At 41.3% G+C, this 27,717-nt stretch overlaps 1 protein-coding gene and 1 long non-coding RNA gene across 3 annotated transcripts in view; one reads left to right on the top strand and one right to left on the bottom strand.

Annotated features, from left to right (window-relative positions):
- The window catches only part of LOC118397253 (uncharacterized), a 35,695-nt gene extending 13,474 nt beyond the window's left edge, over nucleotides 1–22,221 (top strand). The window contains exons 2-3 of the long non-coding RNA XR_004828387.1: nucleotides 1,316–2,900; nucleotides 22,096–22,221. This is a non-coding gene — a long non-coding RNA (uncharacterized LOC118397253). The remainder of the gene's footprint in view (nucleotides 1–1,315; nucleotides 2,901–22,095) is intronic.
- LOC118397252 (immunoglobulin superfamily member 11-like) overlaps nucleotides 15,550–27,717 on the bottom strand; it is a 92,557-nt gene continuing 80,389 nt past the window's right edge. Inside the window, exons 3-8 of one of the 2 annotated variants that reach the window (XM_052467406.1) lie at nucleotides 26,813–27,020; nucleotides 26,251–26,406; nucleotides 24,957–25,079; nucleotides 22,045–22,192; nucleotides 20,363–20,571; nucleotides 15,550–20,332 (exon numbers count right to left, since the gene is read on the bottom strand). In XM_052467406.1, the coding sequence (XP_052323366.1) occupies nucleotides 20,052–20,332; nucleotides 20,363–20,571; nucleotides 22,045–22,192; nucleotides 24,957–25,079; nucleotides 26,251–26,406; nucleotides 26,813–27,020 (1,125 nt within the window). In that variant the 3' untranslated portion in view covers nucleotides 15,550–20,051. Of the gene's footprint in view, nucleotides 20,572–22,044; nucleotides 22,193–24,956; nucleotides 25,080–26,250; nucleotides 26,407–26,812; nucleotides 27,021–27,717 lie in introns of both variants that reach the window. The other variant, XM_052467405.1, reaches the window with a different exon arrangement.

Below are 27,717 nucleotides of genomic sequence, written 5' to 3'. Positions count from 1 at the left end.
TGCAGGAAGGATTGGTGCACTTCACAAAATAGATGGCGTCATGAGGGAGGGCAACTATGTGGATATACTGAAGCAACATCTTAAGACATCAGTCAGGAAGTTAAAGCTTGGTCCAAATGGACAGTGACCAGAAGCGTACTTCCAAAGTTGTGGCAAAATGGCTTATGGACAACAAGGTCAAGGTTTTGGAGTGGCCATCACAAAGCCCTGACCTCTATCTTATAGAAAAAGTGTGGGTAGAACTGAAAAAGCATGTGTAAGCAAGGAGGCCTACAAACCTGACTCCGTTGCACCAGCTCTGTCAGGAGGAATGGGCCAAAATTCACCTAACTTATTATGGGAAGCTTGTGGAAGGCTACCTAAACCAACTACACTCCATTAGTATTGGTATGTAAATTTCTGACCCACTGGGGATGTGATGAAAGAAATAAAAGCTGAAAAAGCTGAAAGAAATAATTCTCTCTAGTATTCTGACATTTCACAGTCTTAAAATAAAGTGGTGATCCTAACTGACCTAAGACAGGGAATTTTTACTAGGATTAAATGTCAGGAATTGTGGAAAAACTTAGTTTAAATGTATTTGGCTAAGGTGTATGTAAACTTCCAACTTCAACTGTATATGGGCATACACATTTATAAAGGCAGGCAGAGCCAATTTCATCACTTTAATTTAATCTCTTTAGCATAAAAGATGGCTCCTCTAGGAGGGAAAAACTGAGAATATTAAACAGGGACCTAAAAAGAAGGCAGCTATGAATAAGTATACTGACCTAGAAGTTTTGAATAAAATACTGGAGTAGGATTCGAATCAGGGGAGCGATTTGGACCACGAGGATTTTTTCACTCGGCTGACAAATTGCTTTCTAGAAGGATTTTAGATCTGTAAGTAAATTATTTTCATTACTTTATCTAGCTAATTTACTATATTCACGTGTATATATTTTGTTTTTTGTTTTCTTCATTTTGGATTTAGTTTACATAGGCCTATGTAACAAGTAATTTCAATGTCATATAATTCCAAAGTAGTAGTTGTCTATGTTTCATATTAGTTTGCTGTTCTAAGTTTCATTCTTGTAACTTTGGGGGCCACAACCCTCATGGCCATTGTTTATTTGTGGTTCTCACCTCTGACTTTGTCTCCAAAGTGGTACTGTTTGCATTGTGTGTATGTGTGCTTCACACCTTCTATGTGAGTCACTGTACAGAGAAAGTTTAGGCTAGGTGTTTTTACTTTACAGTAATGTCGCTTTGTAAATTTAACCAACTGTAATTCTGTGTCTTACAACAATTTATCCCTTTCTTTTATTCACCACAGTAGGAAGGAGTTGGATGATATTTGGGAGCCACCCCTCCCCAGCAAGCGCCCCCGCCAGTCAACATCTTCACCCCCACTGCTGTCTCAATCACCCCATCTGATAGTTCTACATCTCCCACTTGACAAAGGCCCCTCTCCTCTTCAACCACATCCACTGCAGGCCCTGGCAACACTCCCCTCTTTGCAAGTTAATCTGAAGGTGCGGGGACAGGGAGGAGATCTAGGCCTCAACAGAGGGAGAAGCAGGAGGAGAGGCAGTGGAAGTATCACAACAGAGGGAGATGAAACTGAGGACAGGTGGCATACATCCTTGAAGATGATGAGGAGCCAGAACAATTTTGGTGTAAATCCAAACAACCTGAAGGCCCACAGTTGGTTAGTGATGAAACATACACCCCCTTACAGCTGTTTGAGCTCTACTTTCCATCCTCTGTACTGAGAACACTAATTAGTAATACCAACAAGTATGGGGACAAGAAGCAGCAGGGAGGAAGGCAGAGACCATGGGTGACATGCTCCACTACATTTCCTTGGTGATTTACATGGAACTGGTAAAGGTATAAAGACTAGCTGACAACTGGAGCAAGTCCCTACTCTATCGGTTCGAGTTCCTCACCTCCATCATGAGTGCAAACCAATTCTTGGCCATCAACTGTACTCTTCACATGAGTGACCCACAAAAGGATCAGTAAAATGACCAGAAGAAGGGGACTGCAGGGTATGATCGTCTTGCAAGAGTCAAGCCCCTTTATCATGACATGGTGGAGGCATACAACATTTACTTCCAACCGGCTCAAAATCTATCTATCTTTAGATGAGAGCATGGTTGCCTCAAATGTACGAATTGGCTTGAAGCAATATATTAAAAATAAGCCGGCCAAATGGGGCTACAAGCTCTTTGTGCCGATTCAGCCTCTGCCTACACATGGATCTTTTTTATCTATGAAGGCAAGGCCCACCCACTTGGAAGAGCCTTAGTTATGACTCTGTCATGCAGCTGATGGACTTCCCCTTACTTGGCAGTGGGTACATAGACCACTTTTTTTAAATAGGGGCTTTGTGCACCATTCATCCTAACTGAATCGATTTCCCCAAGACCAAAGTAAACGACATGACAAAGACAGCGGAGAGGGGGACCATACGTTGGATCAGGACTAACAAGCTGCTTTTTGTGAAATGGAAGGACACTAGGGAAGTAACCATGCTCACAACACAGCATAAGGCATTCAATAACGACCACGTCTCTAGGAGGGGGAAAAATGCCTTTGGGGCATGGGTGAGGACGAATGTCCCTATTCCTGTTTCTGTGAAGGACTACAATGCCAGCATTGGGGGGTGTCGACCTATCTGATGCTCTGATAGGCTACTACCAGGTCCTCCATCAGACCAGGAAGTGGTATAAGACTTTTTCACCACTTTGTGGACATTGCTACAGTAATTGCTTTCATTCTCCGCAAACAGATGGCCAAAGCAAAAGGTCAAACCCCTCTCTCTCAGTTGGCCTTCAGAGAGCAGCTGGTGTTGGGAATGGCTGAATTGGGGGCCCAAAGCAACCTCACAACAATCACAAGACTCCCCACTCAAGGTGAGTGTCACTATTCAACACACATGCCAAACGACAAAAAGAACTACAAGCAATTGCACAAAACACAGAGGGGGGTGAAATGCCAGATCTTCTGTCCGTAATGCCAGTTTGCTTTTTATCACGATATGCACAAGCTACGGTGAAAGTGAAATCTAGTCATCTACACCTGGGATATAAAATGAACACGAATGCCATTTGTATATAGTTCCGCTTATTTCTATTTTTGCGCCTTTTTTAGAGAAAGACATTTGTAACCAAGTTAGTTTATGTACACTACCGTTCAAAAGTTTGGGGTCACTTAGACATGTCAATTTTTTTCCCATTTAAAATAACATCAAATTGATCAGAAATAGAGTGTAGACATTGTTCATGTTGTAAATTACTATTGTAGCAGTAAACGTCTCCTTCATTAAAAACAAAATGGAATATCTACATAGGCGTACAGAGGCCCATTGTCAGTAACCGTCAATCCTGTGTTCCAATGGCACGTTGTTAGTTAATCCAAGTTGATCATTTTAAAAGGCTAATTGATCATTAGAAAACTCTTCTGTAATTATGTTAGCATGGCTGAAAACTGTTCTGATTTAAAGAAGCAATAAAACTGGCCTTCTTTAGACTAGTTGAGTAGCTGGAGCATCAGCATTTGTGGGTTCGATTACAGGCTCGAAATGGCCAGAAACAAAAACTTTCCACTGAAACTCGTCAGTCTATTCTTGATCTGAGAAATGAAGGCTATTCCATGGAGTGGGAGGCCACGGTGCACAACTGAGCAAAAGGACAACTACATTTTAGTGTCTAGTTTGAGAAACAGACGCCTCACAAGTCCTCAACTGGCAGCTTCATTAAATAGTACCCACAAAACACAAGTCTGTACGTCAACAGTGAAGAGGCGACAGACACTGGCAAAGTTCCTCTGTGTAATTTTGCCCATATTAATCTTTTCTTTTTATTGGCCAGTCTAAGATATGACTTTTTCTTTGCAACTCTCACTGATGACGTTGAGGCAAGATGTTTTGAGGCAAGACTCGTGGCAAGATGAAACGATAATGATTCATCAATAGGTCAGCCGCTGTCTTTGTTATTAATTTATTATTGGGCTTTAAAGCTTCTGGAGCAGACTGTGTATAATGAAGCACCTCTCCTTGGCACTCATATGCTCCAGTAGCTAGCTGAGATCAAGCCAGAGCAGACCACTTGTGAGTTGCGACGTATTCAAACGTCACAGATGAGCAGAAACTCATAAAAACCCACAGACATCTAGAATAGCTATTAGAATAGATTTGAGACCTACAAGTAGGCTTCAACGCTGGGATGAACTGCTGTCCATTTATGAATCTACTTCCCATTTATGCACATGTATCAAGGAAACAGGACTTTATATATAATAAAATGGAGCTGAAAGGAGTTCTACACTGTGCCACCGTACACACTCAGGTTGTTCAACTGATGTACAATGCATCTGACACAGTGGTTGTGATACAGCTGATATTTTGTAATGTATAGTTTGTAGTTTGTCTGCACAAAAATGCTTAACTCTTGTGCAGTGTCTCCAGAATGTTTGTGTAGTCATTTTCTCTGCAGAAAAACTCTGTTGTATCACAACCGTTGTGCCAGATGCGTTGTACAACAGATGTATAACTTGAGTGGGGATGGGCCTTATGTCGGCTGCTTGTGCTGTTGGGTGATGTAACATTCCTTTCTACTGTATGTCTGCATTATAGGAACGTTGTTTGGCTGCCTAACTCTGAGTAGAAACCCCACTGAGCATTACAGTCCATCAGTTTCCAAATAAAAAAAACATGAAACGCCATAGCTTTTCCACCGCCTTCAAATAGACGCGTACCGGACACTCCTCTGTCCCCTGCTCATAACCATACAATCCAATCACTGAAAAAATCACTAGTCCATATCATTGTGCATGCTTTATACCCAGTCTGTTTTGAGAGACGAGGCTTTCATGGGCCTGCCATTTAAAAAAAAAAACAGCCAGGAGATTCTCTATCTCACTGACTTGTGTTGCTCCTGCTGTAAAGGTGATGTATTTTTCTCTCTCTCAACACATCATCCACCTCAACTGAAGGCTCGCTGAAGACTTCATGGTTGTTAATATTATTATTATTATTTTTTACATTTCAGTCATTTAGCAGATGCTCTTAACCAGAGCGACTGGTGCATTCAGCTTAAGATAGCTAGGTTGGGTTACAACACATCACAATCGTACAAAGTACATTTCCCTCAACGCATTTATCAGTGTAAGTAGGAAAAGACTAACTCCTTTTTTTTGCCACCTCATGCGAAAGCTCGCTGGAAGACTGGTTGTTGCTTTTTAAAATTGTATTTATCCCACATTTTTTTCGTTGAAACTTTCCCCCACTATTAATGAAAAAACAAATTCAACAAATATATTTCCTAATTTAAAGATGTCTGTCTTCCACTTCCCGTTTGCAATTACAGATACAGATTGGTGGTGCATGCCCTCATGTAAACAATGCTTGTAAATTGATATTGAATCAATGTATTCATTGTGTCAGTCAGACTTGAAAGGCAACGTAAAATACCTCGATGCCCTGAAAGTAGTTTTCTGCTGCCTTCGGTTTGACGTTGGCTGTATGTCTCTTGTCTAGCTGATGGATCTCTAGATCCTCCTCTTCGCCATTGTAAGGCTCGACTTTGATTTACATACCGCTTCTGAATTGCATTGCTAACCTTATCAATTAAAAACAAAAGTCATCATTAAATTGTATCACAGGTTAAACAAACATGCTTTAGAATAACTAGGAACTTTTTAAAGCCTGAGAAACACATGACCTAGATTCGTACTTATACATTCAGCATACAGTGGCAAGAAAAGGTATGTGAACAATTTGGAATTACCCGGACTTACAATTAGATCTGATCTTCATCTAAGTCACAACAATAGACAAACACAGTCTGCTTCAACTAATAACACACATTGTATTTTTCTTGTCTATATTGAATACATACATTTACATTACATTTAAGTCATTTAGCAGACATCATTTAGTCATATGCACCAGGTGTAGTAGACCTTACAGTGAAATGCTTACTTACTAGCCCCTAACCAACAATGCAGTTTTAAAAAATACGGATAGGAAATAAAAGTAACAAGTAATTCAAGTGCAGCAGTAAAATAGCAATAGTGAGACTATATACAGAGGGGGAACCGCTCAATGAGGTTAAGAATCCTAGAGTGTCAGCTAAAGCCTGGAAGTCTCTGGAACATGCTAACATCTCTGTTGACGAGTCTACAATATGTAAAACACTAAACAAGAAATGTTCATGGGAGGACACCATGGAAGAGGCCACTGCTGTCCAAATAAAACATTGCTGCACATCTGAAGTTCGCAAAAGAGCCCCTGGATGTTCCATAGCGCTACTGTCAAAATATTCTGTGGACAGATGAAACTACAGTTGAGATGCTTGGAAGGAACACAACACTATGTGTGAAGAAAAAAAGACCGCTCACCAACATCAAAACCTCATCCAAACTATAAAGTATAGCTTGCTATCATCGACAGAAAAATGAATTTGCAAGTTTATGAAGACATTTTGCAGGATGAATGTTAGACTATCTGTTCGCCAATTGAAGCTCAACAGAAGTTTGGTGATGCAACAGGACAACGACCCAAAACACAGAAGTAAATCAACAACAGAATGGTTTCAAATACACCTGGAGTGAAAATACACCTGGAATGGCCCAGTCAGAGTCCTGACCTCAACCGTATTTAAGATGCTGTGACATGACCTCGAGAGCAGGTCATTTGAGTTATTTTACCTTTATTTTACTAGGCAAGTCAGTTAAGAACATTAGGAATTATTGCTTAACTGAAACAGTTTTTTAAAGAGGAATGGTCCAAAATTCCTTGTTACCGTTGTGCAGGTCTGATCCGCAACTACAGAAAACATTTGGCTGAGGATAGATATTTCTACCAAAGGAGGGTCAACCAGCTATTAAATCTAAGGGTTCACATACTTTTCCCACCCTGCACTGTGAATGTTTACACGGTGTGTTCAATAAAGACATGAAAATGTATCATTGTTTGTGTGTTATTAGCTTAAGCAGACTGTTTGTCTATTGTTGTAACTTAGATGAAGATCCGATCACATTTTATGACCAATTTATGCAGAAATCCAGGCAATTCCAAAGGGTTCACATTCTCTTTCGTGCCACTGTTTGTGCTGAGCCTGAAAATGTGTAATTTATGACCAAAGTGGATACTTTGCATGTTCCTCTCGGAGGCACACAGTAGTTAGAGCATAACACTAGGGGTGTGTCTACACTTGACACTTACATGCGACTTGAGTGTTGGCGCTCCAGTTTCAGTTGCAACACTTATTCTATGTCCTCCATAAAGCATTCCTTTGTCTATTTTCAGTGGCACTACCCCGTGGGCTCGGTCACATGCCCCCCACTGTTGATTATTTCAGACTCTGAGAGCTTTGAGAGCATTTGATTAATTCATGTTTTGCTCTTGTTATACTTGGACACCTTCCACCACTTTGCCTCTGGTCTCAGCAAAGGCTGCATGCAGCAGCTCCAACATTTAGACAGTTTCACACGGCTCTCTAGAGGGTTTAGGCGGCCATTTCGGCTCCATTTCAATTGAAGTCACAGTGCTGTGTTACCTGTCACCGTGCTTTAGACTATAGGGGTTTGTCTGCTCTGCTTCAGTCCATGCGGGAGAAATCAGGCTAAGGTGGAAGAAACAAGACAGAATTAAAAGTTAGTTGAAGAAGAGTAATTCCAAAGCGCTCTACTCTGCTCCACTGGTTTTTCAAAACAGAATAGTGTTACATTTCAATTAATAATTGCAGCTAGAACCCATATTCATAGAGCAGCCACAAGGTAATGAACAGTTTATCAGTTGTGAGTTGGAGATGAGTAGGCTGTGATGTCTCTATCCAGGATACTCAGAATGCATACATTGCATACTGCATATAGAAGCGTGGTTCTCCCGATGCTGCCTTCAAAGAAATCCCTTGAGATGCAGAGCCCTTGTTGGCTGCTTTTCCTTCATTCTGCGGTCTAACTCATTTCAAACCATCTCAATTGGGAGTCCAGGTCATCTGATGCAGCACTCCATCACTCTCCTTCTTGGTCAAATAGCCCTTACACAGCCTTGAGGTGTGTTGGGTCATTGTCCTGTTGAAAAACAAATTATAGTCTCACTAAGCGTAAACCAGATGGGAGGGCGTATCACTGCAGAATGCAGTGGTAGCCATGCTGGTTAAGTGTGCCTTGAATTCTAAATAAATCACTGACGGTATTACCAGCAAAGGACCCCGACAACATCACTCCTCCTCCATGCTTCGCGGTGGGAACCACACACGCGGAGATCATCCGTTCACCTACTCTGTATCTCAAAAAGACACGGCAGTTAGAACCAAAAACCTCTCATTTGGACTCATCAGAACAAAGGACAGATTTCCACCGTTCTAACATCCATTGCTCGTGTTTCTTGGCCCAAGCAAGTCTTCTTCTTATTGGTGTCCTTTAGTAGTGGTTTCTTTGCAGCAATTCGATCATGAAGGCCTGATTCACGCAGTCTCCTCTGAATAGTTGACATTGACATGTGTCTGTTACTTGAACTCTGAAGCATTTATTTGGGCTGCAATTTCTGTGGCCGGTAACTCTAATGAACTAATTCTCTGCAGCAGAGGTAACTCAGGGTCTTCCTTTCCTGTGGCAGTCCTCGTGAGAGCCAGTTTCATCATAGCGCTTGACGGTTTTTGCGACTGTACTTTAAGTTTTCCGTATTCACTGACCTTCATTTCTTAAAGTAATGATGTACTGTCGTTTCTCTTTACTGGAGCTGGAGCTGTTCTTGCCAAAATATGGATTTGTCTTTTACCAAATAGGGCTATTGTCACGCCCTGGCCATAGAGAGGTTTTTATTCTCTATTTTGGTTAGGCCAGGGTGTGACATGGGTGGGTATTATAGTTTCTTTATTTCTATGCTTTCTGTTTCTATGTTTTGGCCGGGTATGGTTCTCAATCAGGAACAGCTGTCTATCGTTGTCTCTGATTGGGAATCATACTTAGGTAGCCTGTTTTTCCACCTTAGTTGTGGGTAGTTGTCTTTGTTAATGGCCTGTATAGCCCTAGTAAGCTTCACATTCGTTTTGTTGTTTCTTGTTTTGTTGGCGACATTTTAAATAAAGAGAAAATGTACGCTCACCATGCTGCACCGTGGTCTAGTCATTTCCCCGACGACGTTCGTGACAGCTATCTTCTGTATATCAACCCAACCTTGTCACAACACAACTGATGCTCAAACGCATTAAGAAGGAAATAAATTCCACAGATTACCTTTAACAAGGCACACCTGTTAATTTAAATGCATTCCAGGTGACTACCTCATGAAGCTGGTTGAGAGAATGCCAAGAGTGTGCAAAGCTGTCATCAAGGCAAAGGGTGGCTATTTTGAAGAATCTCAAATATAAAATATATAAATATATTTGTTTAACACTTTTTTTGGTTACTACATGATTCCATATATGTTATTTCATAGTTTTGATGTCTTCACTACTATTTTACAATGTAGAAAATAGTAAAAATAAATGTAAAACCCTTGAATGAGTAGGTGTCCAAACTGTTGACTGGTACTGTTATTGGATTTATAGACATTATGGACAGTATGTGTATAGAGTATATCTGTAGAATATATAGGATAAAAGTGTATGTATGTGTTTATATATACAGTGGGGCAAAAAAGTATTTAGTCAGCCACCAATTGTGCATGTTCTCCCACTTAAAAAGATGGGAGAGGCCTGTAATTTTCATCATAGGTACACTTCAATAGAAGTGAATTTATTTGCAAATGATGGTGGAAAATAAGTATTTGGTCACCTACAAACAAGCAAGATGTGTAACAGTCTGATAGCCTTGATTTAGAAGCTGTTTTTTCAGTTTCTCAGTCCCAGCTTTGAATCGCCTGTAATGACCTCGCCTTCTTTCATAGCAGCATAACGTTCCTATTACTTTTTTCCAATTGTAGCGTATGATATGCCATTTTGAGGGTCTGAGTCTGGACTTTTACAAACTGTAACGAACAACTTTTGTAAAAAATGTCAATAGGATCTTGTAACTAGTCATTTGTATAAAGCATTGTATTATGACATGCCAGCTAGACAAATACTGAAGAAATCGTTTTTATTCTTATATGACCATTTAATTTATAGGCCAATTAGTTTGTCCCTGCATCACCAGGCACCGGGCTTCCTCTGCCAGCATCCCCATATCATGAATAACAAAGGCCTAAATGGGTCCAAAGTAGACACCCAGCCAGCCAGCCAGCCAGCCAGGGGAATACAAATGGAACCCTAGCTCTGGGCGGGCTATTATGTGCTGGGTGTTCTGTCGTCACACCAATGCTGCTAGCAGAAATCAATTTGGATTTGGGCATGTAACAGCTTTTCTGAAAGAACCACTGGCATTCAAATTGAAACCAGAGGCCCTCTGATAGGGGCTGCATCAAATGTTTGATGTATTATAATAATTGATTATGCCTATGTTGTATTAATAGAAGGGGAAGGGCTATAAAACCCCTCCCCCACTACATTTATATGGTCCTGGACTACAGATTAGCTATATATATATATATATATATAAGGTTTAATATTGTTCCCCAGTTCTTTTCTAGTCTCTGCCTCTTATAAGAAATGTGTAAGAGCGTCTGCTAAATGACTTAAATGTAAATGTCAAAACAGGGTGTGTGTGTGTGAGAAAGCGCCTCAAGGCTAAAAGCGATGCATAGACATAGAACACTGCAGGGGAGTGAAAGAGATAAGAGACAAGTCAGACATACCACTATAAAGCCACACGGGAGTGGAAAATTACTGCTTAGCCCTTAGAAAACACAAGCTATTATCTCCTGCAAGTTTGTATAACTGTATATGCATGGGCTTGGTCTCATGTGTAGAAGGTGTTGACGTAGGCGGTTACATCACTTGGGGCTGGCTGCAAGCGTATTAAAAGCAACTTGTACTTTTCCTATTTTGCAGAACTCAGAGACATCATTTGTATGTTTGATCCTTGGCTTCTCTCTACAGCTGTATTTTGATTAAAATTGATATGATTTATAAGTGTATATTTTGAGTGTTCATTATTTGTTAAGTAAATAACGAAGCACAGAAAAGTAGAACCAACAGGCGTATCACTTTAGGACTAGTGTTTTGGGAATATTACAATGTTCCACATTCAACTTAGCATCAACTACCTTACGGTAGGAAGGCATTAGGAGTAGGGCATATTTTGCCTCCCCACATGGTAATGCACAGTATTACAATACAAAATATGCCCATGAAATAGAAAGTTATTCAAATGTTGGAATGAACATTTGGGAGGACAGATGAAAGAGTTTGCCATTTGTTTGAATTCAGTCATCGCTCTCCAATGTCCTCAGGATGGAAGAAATATATATTTAACCCAAATCAAACGTACACACTTTTCTCCAGGAAAAGGAATAGGTGGAAATACTGTTCAATGTGGCCTTTAGAGTTCTGAGAATGTAATCGAAATGTTCGCTCAACATCAGGAAAGGTGTCATAGATCAACATTGATAAAGGCACAAAATATGTTTTGCTTATGAAAATACCAAGAAAGTCTGTCATTCACTTGTAAATCTTGAGTTATATATTTAAAAGATATCATACACTATGAGACCTACAGAAAATGCGTCTTATCCAGCCAATGTAGAAAGCCCCATTATGCAGTGTCCCATCAGTCTCATTTATAGCAGCGGCATAAGGCCAAATGTATGGCATCTCATGTAAAACACTATGTCCATGGCCGGGCATAAAGCATGGCAGTGCTTTGACCGATTCATGAAGTTAAAAGGTTTCTGCAGTGATCAACAGTGGCAGGCACAGAAAATATACACTCCAGATTGTCATTCCTGGCTGAAAAGTAACTTATCAGGGTTTAGAAGGAGAGAGCAGGGAGACCAAGGATAAAAACACAGTCATAACCAACCCTTTTAGAGCCATGCTACCCAAGTCCCCCCCCCAAAGCTCACACCACTTGTCGCAACTGCAAATACACTAATTGAGCGATCTCTAATACCAAATTCAATTTATCTTAACACAACAGAGCAAGTGCCTCTGTTACAAACCATTCCTCATATGGTTCCTTTGGAGAGGGAAGTAGAAAACCACTAAGGTCATAGTATACGGCGAGCAACACCTTGAGGATTATTGTGATTTAAAATAATATGCTAATTGAACATTGCACCAATAGATGAAAATAGTTGATTATTCAAACTGCAGAGTATTTATCTAATCTCAATCGATCAGCAACAAACCCAAAAGGCCTTTAACATCCATTTAAATGACCAATTTCACTGTTTAAGTCTAACTTAATTATTCAGAGTTATTGCAGCTCATGATTAATTTGTAATTATTGGTTTATGTTTAAGTAGTTTTATTTTTTGTCCAACCGGCTCATTGGATCATGACTATATTTTCTTATTTTGGAAGATCAGCTTTGCTGAGGAGGAAATACATAGCTTACCTCTCCGAGGAGTTTGGATGGGGCATGGATCAGTGAGTCGGCTCTGCCTCCCAATGGGTTGTTGAAGTATTACATTTCAAATCAAATAAAACGCTATTTGTCAAATGCTTCATAAACAACAGGTGTAGACTAACAGCAAATGCTTGTACTTTTCCAACAATGCAGAGATAAAGATAGAAATGAAATAAAAATAGTGACATGATTAATTCATACACAGTGAACAAGTAAAAATAACCTGGCTGTACACTGACTATACCAAACATTAGGAACACCTTCCTAATATTAGGAAGTCCCCCCCCCCCGCCCCCCTTTTGCCTTCAATTCGTCGGGGCATGGACTGTACAAGGTGTGGACAGCATTCCACAGGGATGCTGATCTATGTTGACTACAACGCTTCCCAAAGCTGTGCCAAGTTGGCTGGATGTTTTGGTGGACCATTATTGATGCACACGGGAAACTGCTGAGCGTTAAAAACCCAGACACAAACCGGCGTGTCTGGCGCCTACTACCATACCCCCGTTGAAAGGCATTTCAAACTTTTGTCTTGCCCATTCACCCTCTAAATGGCACACATACGGTACACAATCCATGTCTGTTGTCTCAAGGCTTAAAAATCCTTCTTTCACCTGTCTCTTCGCCTTCATCTAGACTGATTTGAAGTGGAATTAAGATGTGACATTTCACATGGATTCACCTGGCCAGTCTGTCATGGAAAGGTGTTCCTTCTGTTTTATACCCTGTATATACTCATAATGTTGTATACAGGGAGTACCAGTACACAGTCGATGTGCAGGGGTATGAGGTAATTGAGCACAGAAGGCTTCTGAGAGGACTCCTACTAACAATGGCTGGAATGGAATGAATGGAATGGCATCAAACACATTGAAACCCTGCATTTGACATATTTGATGCCATTACTACCAGCCTGTCCTCCCCAATTAAGGGGCCATAAACCTCCTGTGTAAATGAGGTAGCAATGTACATATAGGTAGGGTTAAAGTGACTAGGCAACAGAAATGATAATAGACAGCAGCGCATGTGGTGCGTGTGAAAGTTTGTGTGTGTGTCATCTGTATGCATGTGTGTTGGGGGTGTTGGGGGTGTAAGTACAGTACCAGTCAAAAGTTTATACAAACCTACTCATTCAAGAGCTTTTATTTAGACTATTTTCTACATTGTAGAGTAATAGTGAAGACATCAAAACTATGAAATAACACACATGGAATCATGTAGTAACCAAAAAATGTTAAACAAATCAACATATATTTTAAATTTTGGATTCTTCAAAGTAGCCACCCTTTTGCCTTAATGACAGCTTTGCACACACTTGGCATTCTCTCAACCAGCTTCACCTGGAATTATTTTCCAACAGTCTTGAAGGAGTTCCCTTATGCTGAACACTTGTTAGCAGATTTTCCATCACTCTGCGGTTCAACTCATCCCAAACCATCTCAATTGGGTTGAGTTTGGGCGATTGTGGAGGCAGAATGGTGTGGTAGCCATGCTGGTTAAGTGTGACTTGAATTATAAATACATCCGACAGTGTCTCCAGCAAAGCACCCCTACACCATCACACCTCCTCCATGCTTCATGGTGGTAACCACACATGTGGAGGTCATTTGTTCACCTACTCTTCGTCTCAAAGAGACAGCGGTTGGAACCAAAAATCTCAAATTTGGACTCATCAGACCAAATGCAGATTTCCACCGGTCTAATGTCCATTGCTCGTGTTTCTTGTTCAAAGAAAATCTCTTCTTCTTATTGGTGTCCTTTAGTAGTGGTTTCTTTGCAGCAATTCGACCATGAAGGCCTGATTCACACAGTATCCTCTGAACAGTTCATGTTGAGATGTGTCTGTTACTTTAATAAATGTGAGGCATTTATTTGGGCTGCAATCTGAGGTTGGTAACTCTTATGAACTTGTCCTCCTCAGCAGAGGTAACTCTGGGTCTTCCTTTCCTGTGGCGGTCCTGATGAGAGTCAGTTTCATCATAGTGCTTGATGGTTTTTGCGACTGCACTTGAAGAAACGTTCAAAGTTCTTGACATTTTCAAGATTGACTGACCTTCATGTCTTAAAGTAATGATGGACTGTCATTTCTTTTTGCATATTTGAGCTGTTCTTGCCATAATATGGACTTGGTCTTTTACCAAATAGGGCCATCTTCTGTATACCAAAACAATGAATGAGTATGTGTGTCCAAACTTTTGACTGGTACTGTATGTGTGAGCAGAGTCCAGTGTGTGTGCATAGAGTCAGTGCATAAAAGGGTCAATGTAGGTAGTCAAAGTAGCCTTTTGAAATTATATTTAGCAGTCTTATGGCTTCGGTGTAGAAGTTGTCCAGGATCCTGTTGGTTCCAGGCTGGTACCGGTTGCCATGCAATGGAAGAGTGAACAGTCTATGGCTTGTGTGTCTGTAGTCTTTGACAATTTTGGGGGCCTTCTTCTGATAACGCCTGGTATAGAGGTCCTGGATGGCAGGGAGTTTGGCCCCAGTGATGTACTGGGCCGTATTCACTACCTATGTAGCGTCTTGAGGTCAGCGTGGCAGCTGTGTTGTTGCTTACCCTCACCGCCTGGGAGGGGACTATGGTGTTAAGCTCTCAATGAACAGCATTCTTACAAAGGTATGGAGTGCAATAGAGATTGCATCATCTGTGAATGTTTTGGGGGCGGTATGCAAACTGGAGTGGGTCCAGGGTGTCTGTGGTGATGGTGTTTGATTGTGAGCCATGCCCAGCCTTTCAAAGCATTTCATGACTATAGATGTGAGTGCTACGGGGGGCAATGGTCATTAAGGCAGGTTACCTTGGTGTTCTTGGGCACAGTGACAATGGTGGTCTGCTTGACACAAGTTGGTATTACAGACCAGGTCAGGGATAGGTTGAAAATGTCCGTGACACTTGCCAGCTGGTCAGCTGTACAGAATGATATACACTGAGTGTACAAAACATTAGGAACATCTCTTTCCATGACAGACTGACCAGGTGAATTCAGGGGGGTTGCAACTTAATATTAGGAAGGAGTTCCTAATGTTTATTACCAATTAGATCATCTGTACTCGTAAAAAACTAAGTCTTAATTAAAATGACTAAGTCAATGAGCACAACTACAGTTAGAATGTATTAACAGTATTTATTCACTACAACTTCCAGTGTTAATGTCATATTTCATATCAATCAAACTGTTAAGTACAATACATATTTTACATATTTACAATGTTTACTATTGGCAATATAATATCTATATAAGCACAACCTGATGAACTTTTGGCCACAGTAGACAATGCACCATCACTTGTCTGGGTTTTGTGGTTATCCCTCCTCTCCATTTCTAGTTTAAGAAGTTGCGTTTCGGGCCAGGGTCATTATGGGACAAATCCTAACTTTTAAGTTGAATTTTCACTCTGTCTCACATTGACATCAATGCATGACTAAGTAAACATGTAAGTGGAAGTTAGGATTCGCCCCAAGAGATGTCTAACAGAGGAAACAGATGCGCTCACCTCATCTGACCTGAACCTGTGGCTCTTTAATAATTGTTAAAGATCAGTTGAGTGCTTGTCTGTGACCAGACACAACAAGCTAGTGAACAACCCCGGGGTTATCAGCAGAGTACATAGACAGTGCCTTCAGAAAGTATTCACACACCTTGACTTTTTCCACATTTTGTTGTGTTACAGCCTGAATTTAAAATGTCTTTTTTTGGTATTGGCCTACAGACAATACCCCACAAAGTGGAATTCTGTTTTTCAACATTTTTAAAGATGATTTATAACTGAAGAGCTGAAATGTCTTGAGTCAATAAGTGTTCAACCCCTTTGTTATGGCCTAAATAAGTTCAGGAGTAAAAATGTGCTTAACAAGTCACATAATAAGTTGCATGGACTCCCTCTGAGTACAATAATAGTGTTAAACATGATTGTTGAACGACTACCTCATCTCTGTACCCAACACATACAATTATCTGTAAGGTCCCTGTCAAGCAGTCAATTTAAAAAAGTTTCAAGCACAAAGACCGGGAAGGTTTCCCAATGCCTCGCAAAGACGGGCACCTATTGGTAGATGGGTATAAAAAAAATAAGCTGACCTTGAATATCCCTTTGAGCATTGTGAAGTTATTAATTATACTTTGGATGATGTATCAATTACACCCCAGTCACTGCAAAGACACATGTGTCCTTCTCAACTCAGTTGCCAAAGAGGAAGGAAACCGCTCAGGGCTTTCCCAATGAGGCCAATCGTGACTTTAAACCAGTTATAGAGTTTAATGGCTGTGATAGGAGAAAACTGAGGATGGATCAACAACATTGTAGTTACTCCACAATACTAACCTAATTGGCAGAGTGAAAAGAAGGAAGCCTGTACAGAATACAAATATTCCAAACATGCATCCTGTTTGCAACAAAGCACTAAAGTAATACTGCAACGTGGCAAAGCAATTCACTTTTTATACTGAATACAAAGTTTTATGTTTGGGGCAAATCCAATACAACACATTCTTTTCAAGCATAGTGGTGGCTGCATCATGTTATGGGTATGCTTGTAATCATTAAGGGCTAGGGAGTTTCTCAGGATAAAAAATAAATGGAATGGAGCCAAGCACAGGCAAAATTCTAGAGGAAAACCTGGTTCAGTCTGCTTTCCACCAGACACTGGGAGAATAATTCACCTTTCAGCAGGACAATAACGTAAAACACAAGGCCAGAAATCTACACTGGAGTTGCTTACCAAGAAGATAGTGAATGTTTCTGAGTGGTTGAGTTACAGTTCTGACTTAAATCTGCTTGAAAAATCTATGGCAAAACATGAAAATGGCTGTGTAGCAATGATCAATAACCAACTTGACAGAGCTGGAAGAATTTTCAATAGAATAATGGGCAAATATTGGGCAAATATTGAACAATCCAGGTCTGCAAAGCTCTTGAAGACTGACAGCTGTAATCACTGCCAAAGGTGATTCTAACATGTATTGACTCAGGACTGTGAATACATATGTAAATAGATATTTCTGTATTTAATTTTCAATCAATTCAGGCTGAAACACAACTCGTGTAACAAGTCGAGGAGTATGCATACTTTCTGAAGGCACTGTACATAAAAGAGTACATACATAAATCATATGGATGCACTCTGACGTTGAAACCAAGTCTCTGAACACCAAACAAACTCAAAGAATACTCTCCAAAGTTGTGCGTATTACCTGATAATACTGAACAGTGTTTTAGTCTCATGGCCGCATGATTAAGTTATGAATATAGTCTTGGTTCCCTGATGGAGGGAATGAGACAACACATAAGCCAATGAGCTGAGTGAGTGACTGAAAAGGAACAGTTTGATAAAGGTCTATCTTTCACATCAACAGTCCTCCTAATGTGCTTCACCTGGTTGGTCTTTATTGCTTCAGGACAGAAAGTTCTGCTCACCATCCATATTGCTTTACTTGAGGAGGTTTACTTGAATACGTCTAATGGCTTCTTACTGGAGCATATTTCAATTAACTTCAATAACACTTAACTTGAGCACATTGAATGGCCAAATTCATACTGTGGAGACCACAGCTATTATTGGGTGCAGTATATGTAGAGACTGAATGAGAAAGATTTACTGACCCCAAATACAAGAGACGTTTTTTTTTTCCCTCAGAAGTAAGTGTTTTTTTTTTTTGGTTAAAATGAATAGTAACATTTTTTAAATGTAATATCACACAATATCAAAACAATTTGTCTTTCGAGCGAGAGATTAAGTTCAATATTAATAAGAGTTTAAATGCAAAGAGCAGGACAGATCAATTTGGCAAATGAATATAAAAACCTAAATCAGCAGTTAGTTTCAGGTATAAAAAAAAAAGATGGTCCTCGACGCGTTCTCACCTCCAATAGCAACACATTACAACACTGCTGGAACAAACCTAGATGTTTCATTAACAAGTGGTATTCATTTCATTTTCAACTATCATTGGGGATACTTCAGTTAACTTATTTTAATGCTAAATTTGTAGCTGTGAAAAAAATCTAAGTGCCCTGGAAAACAATTGGTAGAGAATGTATTAAATGTATGTTAAATCATTATTACAATCAACAGACGCAGACAGTCATTTTAGTATATGGGTTTCGGTGATACTTTGTCATTTTTGTATGAATTGCACTGCCCAAACATGCAGCTTCACCCACAGAGGACACCTAGTTGTAAAAAAATAAATAAAAAAAACGACATCCCTTCTTTACAAACACAATACAACATTCTACAAAACCCAGTTTAGTTTAGTCTGTTAACAGAAATGAATAGAACTCTTAAATTAAGCCGCATGAGTTGTAAAATATGCATCCATTGGAGATTAAAAATAAAAAATAAAGGTATTATTCTTAAATTCACAACCTAGCCTACCAGTAGTTACAATAATTCCAGTAGGTACAAAACAGTGATTGTTAGCATTCTCAAGGGAAACCCCTTTAAATGTACATTTTCTTAAAGGATGTATGAAATAAGATATCCCCCATGTTTTCTTGTCCAACAGCACTGATGTGAGATTTGGATTTTGTTAAAACAAATCAATAGCAGGTTGACAATAGCACGTACTTCCATAAAACACGGTCAGTACGACTCAAACTGCAGATTCAAGTTTCAGGGAAAGGTGTTTTAGCATAATGGGATCTTGAGGTAAGACCATAGTTACCAATACTGGATCTAATCAATGTAAATTCCGAACCCTTACCGGTTTGTGCTGGAGAGGCTCCATCTCTCCCATTTGTAACGCTGTAGAGGTAACGGGGGGTGCATAGGTAAGACCGTTCCATAATGAAGACATAGAAATATATGTGTGTACACTGTTTGTAATGGCATGACTTCAGAGGAGTTTTTCGATGAAAGTGTGTTACCATGCAAAACAAAACGTATGAACATGTTGAAGTCGGAGCTAATGGACAGAATCAGAAACCCCCTGTCCAGTCACAGGATCAGCCTACTGTGTTGTGCCATTCTGTTGTCTTTGCCACTTGGTACTTCACCAGAAATCCCCATAACTCTCTGCTCTTCTAAGGCCATTTCCACCACTATGGTTCTGTTCATGTAAGACCACTACAGTGAATCAAAGAACATCTCTGTCATTTAAAAAAAAAAAAAAGATACAAAACGATTATAATCACCGCAATAGCTGAGTGATATGAAATAATAGCAAGAATCCGGTTGTTTGTTTTCAATGGAATATACAGTACATGCCTGTTCGGATGCTTCTTTTTGGGACTTGCAGGGCTCGGAGCGTCTAGGTGTGGTTAAAACACAGAGATTACGGTTAATGCTCACTGTCGTGATGAGTCCAAAACGCACAGTCACAGTCACCTGAAACGTCAGATGATTATGTGTGACTTTTGTACAATAATCCCACTGGTTACAGCTATTTAATGCAAGGAACCAGTGAGAGAGAACCATACCCAAGAAGAGATACAAAACCAACCAATAGGAATAGAACACCTGGTGCTGCTTTCAAACGGGATCCTGTACTTGGAGACGTTGGCATGAGATGAAGTCGGTAATGTAAAATCTTGTTTAATGAGTAAAAAAAGGGAGAAACAGAGACGAAGTGGGGAGGCAGGCTGGTGCAACCCAGTAAGAGTTTACTTTAGACCAGAGAGCCTGCTCTGCTCTGGGCTGGCACCAAGACGGGCACGGCGCCCATGCGCTCCAGCGTGGCCTGGCTTACGGCGTACGAGTGCGTGAACCCGCCATGCGATGTCACGGGCTTCAGGCTGACCGAGCCATTGCTGCGCACCATGGTGGGCGGGGAGGGGGCGGAGTTGGTGGTGACCACCAGAGTCTTGGGCGGGGGGAGGGTGTGGCTACCATTGGAGTAGGCCTGACATGCCAGGGGGGCGGAGCCCGGCGGAGCCAGTGTCCCGTGTCCTGTGTGAGCTGCATGTCCCCCCGTTTGACCTGTGTGACCCGCTTGCCCCGTAGGGAACGTCTGGCGTGTGTCACCATTGTAGCGGGTGTAGGAGTTGGTGTCGTAGTTGGGCTTGGGGTTGTGCCAATAGCGGCTGTTGTAGGTGTTGGTGGACGTCAGGGTGTCGTTCTCCGAGGATGAGGCGTCGGCGTGAAACGCTTTCACTAACGACGACCTCTTAGGGGGCAGGTCGTCCTCTCTGTAAAGCACAAAGGGCAAGGGGAGGTCACTATAGGGACTACAGAAATTACAGGAGGTTAAAATTGAGTATTAACAGGTTTTCATATCCAACCCAATCTCTTAAGTAATACTTCACTCTTTTAACGTATTTCTATCAACATCATAATATGTGATGTACGTATTTGGTGCTTTTACGTTACCAAGTGTGTTGGAACATCCAAATATCATCTTAATACTCAATTAGGTTTCCCTTCCAATTCTGACTGTTTCGTCAATGCCCTATGATGTAATCCGCTGCTTAAATTCCACTGGCATTTCTTCTTCATGTTTGACTGAACTGCAAATGAAAATGGACTCAAAATGGACTCGTAATTGCAAGCATTGGGATCGGTTTTAAAAAACGTTGTTTTTAAATAGGAAAATCGATCTATTCGTAACACCAGTCTGAGCAGTCAGTGTTTATGGGGAAACATTTTCAAGAAGATTTTGTGTTTGATCTCCACTAACAGCGTTTGGAACGCTCTCTCTCTTCGCAGATGAAATGTAGCGAGCCTGATAGCGTAGGAGATGTAACAACGGGATGTAAGTGAGACAGTGTATTCAATTGGCATGCAATATGCGTGCCGTGTCTTATTTCAGGCTTAGAAATGAATAGTTAAACAGCTATAGGGGGCACCTTTTTGGAAAACCTACATGAGCCAGAGAGACAAGATTTACTTCTGGCTTCAGATGAGCCACAGTGGCCTGTTGTGTTTGATCAACAACCACAACTAATGTTCACTTGTATTATAAATGCATGGTATCATCTAGCCGGAATAGTGCTTGCAATGATTGGGATGGGCTAAATGACAAAACAAAGACGAGCGGTTTCAACTGGAATGACAAACAACAACAACAACAAACGGTTTAGGAGGATCCATTCTTCAAATTGGTATCACTCTAAGAGGTGTAACATTCACTTCCACAGCTTGGTCCTGATCAATGGAGTTAGAGAACATGTTAAATGTCAGTGGTGTACATGACGCGGTACCACACACAGACCACCTTTCAATTCAGGGACATTATCAACACCCAAATGAGGCAGATGTTATCCCACTAGCTCAGAGCTGAAACATTTCAACAATGATTTATCTTCAAATTGATTTATGATCTCATTTAGGGGAAGAATAGGCAGGCCATTTAAACAAGCGACAGAGAATTCACACAGTGTTTGAAATGAAAAATTGGGGTATGATGAAGAGAATGTTGGTGAGTTTGAAGTTTGAACGCCTTGAACAAATGGATAAAACTGACTACAAAGGGGGTAATCGTACCTTTTCAAGGATACAGTATATCTCCGTTTTCAAGACTTATCTACTACATACTCTGTGTAGCCTATCAAATGCACGGCACCAGAACAGTTGTGGTGAGTTCAGGTTCTAATGTTTAGACTAGTGTGTTGACAGAGATGTGTGGCAAACGGCAGAAAGAAGGAATCCAATGAAAGACCCACCTGATCTCGTTGGGTATCTCCTCCTCCTCGTATTTGTTCTTGTTCTTCCAGTAGAAGAGTGTCACCAGCACCAGTAGGGAGCAGATGATGACAGCCAGCACGCCCGTGGCGATGGTGCCAGCTATGAGACCCACACTCTGGGGCTGGGCTGAAGGGCCAGGGGAGAAAGAGAGCGAGAGAGACTAAGTCATGTTCATTAAGTACAACACAGAAGAAGATGGACTGAAACAGGGATGAACCTCTCCAATATGAAAGACTTTGTTCTCCTATACAAAACGTTTTGCTGTGGTGTGCACTGATGAACGGGACCCAGATCACGAACGACCGGTCATGCCTCTACAACAGCTACTTTCAATACTGCTAGCTCCTGAACCACAGCACAAACACCTATTCATCCGTGGAGTGAAGCCACTCTAGTAAGGCCTACATTATGACATGAATAAAACATTGCATTTTTTTTCATAATGAGTTAAATACACACAGTGGCCACTGTCTATTTGATCAGGTCGCTTTTCGTCTGCATCCTCAAAGGTACTTGATAATACAGTACATTGAATATATCCATGGATGCAAATGGTTCTATTCTGCTACCATAGTGAATTGGGGGAAAGATTTAAGTGGCCTGAAGTGTGATTTAATGTGGCTGTATGTCTATTAGGACGTTTGAATTTGACCATAATATCTGTACCATACAACCTACGAAACCAGTACCATTGTGCTTTCATCAGCAAATGATTTGATTGTGCGTTTTAAAAACCACAACTTTAGACGTGTATTAATGCTAGCTTCTTCCACTATGAGGGCAGTTTTGTTCTGTCTGTTGTCCTACAACTCAGAGGGAACAGCACAGTGGCGGGTGTTTAATCATACATGCTGCAACATACGCTGAGAGAATGATGCTTTCATTGTTTAAGGCTGAACAGATGGCTGAGTGGCGATAAAGCTTTTATAGGATCACTCTCCTGATCTAACAGTGGGTCGCCTCCTTGACAAACAGACAGCCCCCCCGAGCCTCTGTCAGAGCACTCACCACAGCCAGTGACAACTGGTGACATGCCATTTACTCCTTTAAACAATCACAAACCCCAAACGAGCCACTCACTGAAGTTGTCAGTGGTATCAGTGACTGTCTACTCTAAGGCAGGGTCAGGCGAGTGCAGTAGCAGTAACTCAGGTGACAGTGTTACTACCCACTGGCAGGGGTGGAATTGAGAGGGGGAGCGTGGGAACAACATTTTCCTAGAGTAGCTGAAGGCTGGGACTAAAAACACACTTAACTAATATAAAATATACCATCTGTGAAATTGATGTAGTATGTACAGTGGGGCAAAAAAGTATTTAGTTAGCCACCAATTGTGCAAGTTTTCCGCTTAAAAAGATGAGAGGCCTGTATTTTTCATCATAGGTACACTTCAACTATGACAGACAAAATGAGCAAAAAAATCCAGAAAATCACATTTTTAATGAATTTATTTGCAAATAATGGTGGAAAATAAGTATTTGGTCAATAACAAAAGTTTATCTCAATACTTTGTTATATACCCTTTGTTGGCAATGACAGAGGTCAAACGTTTTCTGTAAGTCTTCTCAAGGTTTTCACACACTGTTGCTGGTATTTTGGCCCATTCCTCCATACAGATGTCCTTGAGAGCAGTGATGTTTTGGGGCTGTTGCTGGGCAACATGGACTTTCAACTCCCTCCAAAGATTTTCTATGGGGTTGAGATCTGGAGACTGGCTAGGCCACTCCAGGACCTTGAAATGCTTCTTACGAAGCCACTCCTTCGTTGCCCGGGCAGTGTGTTTGGGATCATTGTTATGCTTTCATCTTCAATGCCCTTGCTGATGTTGGAGATTTTCACTCAAAAGCTCACGATACATGACCCCATTCATTCTTTCCTTTACACGGATCAGTCGTCCTGGTCCCTTTGCAGACAAACAGCCCCAAAGCATGATGTTTCCACCCCCATGCTTCACAGTAGGTATGGTATTCTTTGGATACAACTCAGCATTCTTTGTCCTCCAAACACGGCGAGTTGAGGTTTTACCAAAAAGTTATATTTTGGTTTCATCTGACCATATGACATTCTCCCAATCTTCTTCTGGATCATCCAAATGCTCTCTAGCAAACTTCAGGCTGGCCTGGACATGTACTGGCTTAAGCAGGGGGACACGTCTGACTGTTTGAGGTTGTGGACAGGTGTCTTTTATACTGATAACAAGTTCAAACAGGTGCCATTAATACAGGTAACGAGTGGAGGACAGAGGAGCCTCTTAAAGAAGAAGTTACAGGTCTGTGAGAGCCAGAAATCTTGCTTGTTTGTAGGTGACCAAATACTTATTTTCCACCATAATTTGCAAATAAATTCATAAAAAATCCTACAATGTGATTTTTCTGGATTTTCTTTCTCATTTTGTCTGTCATAGTTGAAGTGTACCTATGATGAAAATTAAAGGCCTCTCTCATCTTTTTAAGTGGGAGAACTTGCACAATTGGTGGCTGACTAAATACTTTTTTGCCCCACTGTATAAGCTGGAAGTAGAAGCCAATTTGTTGTCGTCCATTAGTTTATTCCTATTAGGGGAGGGATGGTAGGGTTACAGGAAAATAATAAATAAGGAAAATATATATTTAAAATAATATATCTATTTACAAAAAAATGTATATTGGTTATTGGAAATGATGCAGACAATTGCATTGATAGACGCCACAATCTATCTGCAATATTAAAGCTGATCTACCTCTTAAAATAAAAAATATCTAGAGTATTTCCAGAGTGAAACCCTTTTTAACAATAACATGTCTATTCAAAGGATTTAACATTGATACGTTCCAAGAGTGTTTATTTTTATTTGATTCAGAATGATACTGCACAAAGCCCTGCTTATGTCATCATTATGTTGGGTACTTACGTGCCACAACCTGCAGGTTGAGTAGACAGGTGCTCTTGGCGATGGCGTTGGAGGCTGTACACTGGTACAGACCAGAGGTACTGGTACTGATGTTCCTCAGTGTTACGGTCCCTTGCATCTGGTCTGGGGTTTAAACACAAACCATGCCAGTCTGCGGTTAAAACATCACTGGGGAACACCATCCACAACCCCAGAACAAATAGGCACAAAAACATCTAATTAAAATGCATTGGGATTAAATATGCATGAAATTCCCTTAGGACTAATGATTAACGGAAATATTTGCTTTTAAAGTGTTCCAAAACATTCATACATTACTTGCATAATTTAAATAACCAAAATAATTTCAAATAATTTAGGCAGTTGAAATAATTGTTGAGCAAAGCTTATTCAGCATTATGCAGATATGTTACTTCAAGTAACAGTATTATTCAACTTGCTTTAGGATATGGTACTGTAACTGGGACTACTGGCAAAACCCCAATAGAGGGCGCCAAATCACTTACCGTAAAACAGCTGGTGTATATTTTGTACATTATGTAGTAGTACCTTGCTGATATAAACCCAGCTACAGCGCCATTGTTCACACGTCTGATACTTTATGGAGTATTACGTTATATTACACTTCTGCCTTACACTAAAGGCTACCACAAGAGCATGGAACATATCACATAAGCACTAAATCCAGATTACTGGCCTAGATTTCACCAGTCCCCATTTCTCTGCAACATGGGCTGTTTTGCAGACAGATATCATGGTGGCAGTGTTGGCACAGTTGATATCTACTGTGTAAAACAACAAAGACTGACAGGAGGAGGAGTAATGAAGGAAACCTAAGCCGATTGGTCCTTGTCGAGGGTAGCCTTGTGTTGAAGTGAGCAGAAGTGGAGTACGGTAAGAATCACACTGTGCTGTAATGACACAGCTGGAGAGAGAGAGGAGAGGCCACTGCACGGCACACACACACACACACACACACACACACACACACACACACACACACACACACAAAACTGGGTCCGCATTAAATAAAAAACTTCTCAGAGTAGGAGGGCTGATCTAGGATCAGTTTGCCTTGTAGATCATAATGAATAAAATGACAGGAACTTGTGACCAGCTCCTGCTCTGAGACGCTTTGTGAATGCAGGCCCTGAACTGGACCAGGGTGGGTGGTGGCACCCTGAGGGGCAGAGTTGGGGGCGGATGGGCTGGGCCACGGTGACGTTACCAAAGATACCTGTTGATTTACCAGTGAAGGTGGGGCAAAAGTGCACGCCCACGGCCAGTTTAATACCTTGCATGGCGGTGTGGGGCAGCTTGGGCAGCGACTCCAGCTTCTCCCAGGCGTAGGTGGGCGTGGGGATCCCCTCCTCGCTGCTGCACATCAGCATGATGTCAGCGCCCACGTCCAGCGTGCCCTGGACACGGCATGCAGGCACCGAGGGGGGCACTGGAGAGACCGGAGGGAGAGAGAGGGGTATGGTTAGTACCTTATCGATCAGCACAGACAGATCCTAGCCTACCGAAGAGGCATCGGGTCTTACATTTTACGTTACATTTGAGAAATATAATAGATGATCTTATCCAAAGCAGGTCTTGTTTTCATAGCACACACATACAGAACTGTGGTGTGCCAACGTGCTGTAAGAGTCATCTTTAAAACCAGCTTAGGAGACTCATTAGTCAAAATAAGAAGCTCATGTCATATGACAGAATTTGTACAATATGCAATGCGTTTACACTTCCTAGTTTTAATGCGTCCATTTGTATCACAGTAGGCTCTATAGTGGCCAGGCTACATATGCATAGTATGCAACTCCTTAATTGTAATTCTAATGCAGCAGTGAGTGTTTTACCCAGCACGGTGAGGCCGATGACCCCGATGTTGCGCCCCCCTCTGTCGGGGAGGTTGTTGACCAGGCACTGGTAGGTCCCCGTGTCTGACAGCTGGGTGTTGTTGATGAAGATAGAGGCACTTGTGCTGGGCATGGTGGCCACGAAACCCACCCGGCCATTCAAGTGGTTGGCTAGACTGAACACTTGGCCACCTTGGTAGATGATCACCTGCGATAAGAAAGACAAAAAGGCAGAGATTCACTCACTCCGTTTCTATGGAATATCATTAGTTTGACCTAACGAAGAGCCCTATGGATCGATATGTCGGTCATTGGGTGGTCATTAGGAACGTGCAGTGTGCAGGTCTTTCTGTTCTTTTTCTAGGATGTGCCAAAGACCTACCTGCTATGGAACATCAGTCGTTTCCTGTCACTGTACATCCAGGTGTGACTTTAGGAGACTGTGGCCAACTGTGTCCATCCTGGGTTAGCAGCGGAAAATACATTACTTTGATGTCAATTGATGCACAAACATAATGTCTGAATTGTTGGATCTTGGGGAAATAAAGGATATGACATTATCTTAAATCTGAATGGGAAAACAATCACTGCTTTTTTATTTAACTAGGCAAGTCAGTGGTGAGGGTAGGTAACAACATCTCCACCCCGTTGATCCTCAACACTGGGGTCCCATAAGGGTGCGTTCTGAGCCCTCTCCTGTACTCCCTGTTCACCCATGACTGCATGGCCACTGCGTGACTGTGTGGCCATGCACGCCTCCAACTCAATCATCCAGTTTGCGGACGACACTACAGTGGTAGGCTTGATTACCAACAACGACAAGACGGCCTACAGGGGGGAGGTGAGGGCCCTCGGAGTGTGGTGTCAGGAAAAGAACCTCACTCAACGTCAACAAAACAAAGGAG

The sequence above is a fragment of the Oncorhynchus keta genome, chromosome 18 (genome assembly GCF_023373465.1).
Source record: "Oncorhynchus keta strain PuntledgeMale-10-30-2019 chromosome 18, Oket_V2, whole genome shotgun sequence".
Lineage (NCBI taxonomy): Eukaryota > Metazoa > Chordata > Actinopteri > Salmoniformes > Salmonidae > Oncorhynchus > Oncorhynchus keta.
Note: the sequence above shows the minus strand (reverse complement) of the source record. Positions and strands in the feature narration are given on the sequence as shown.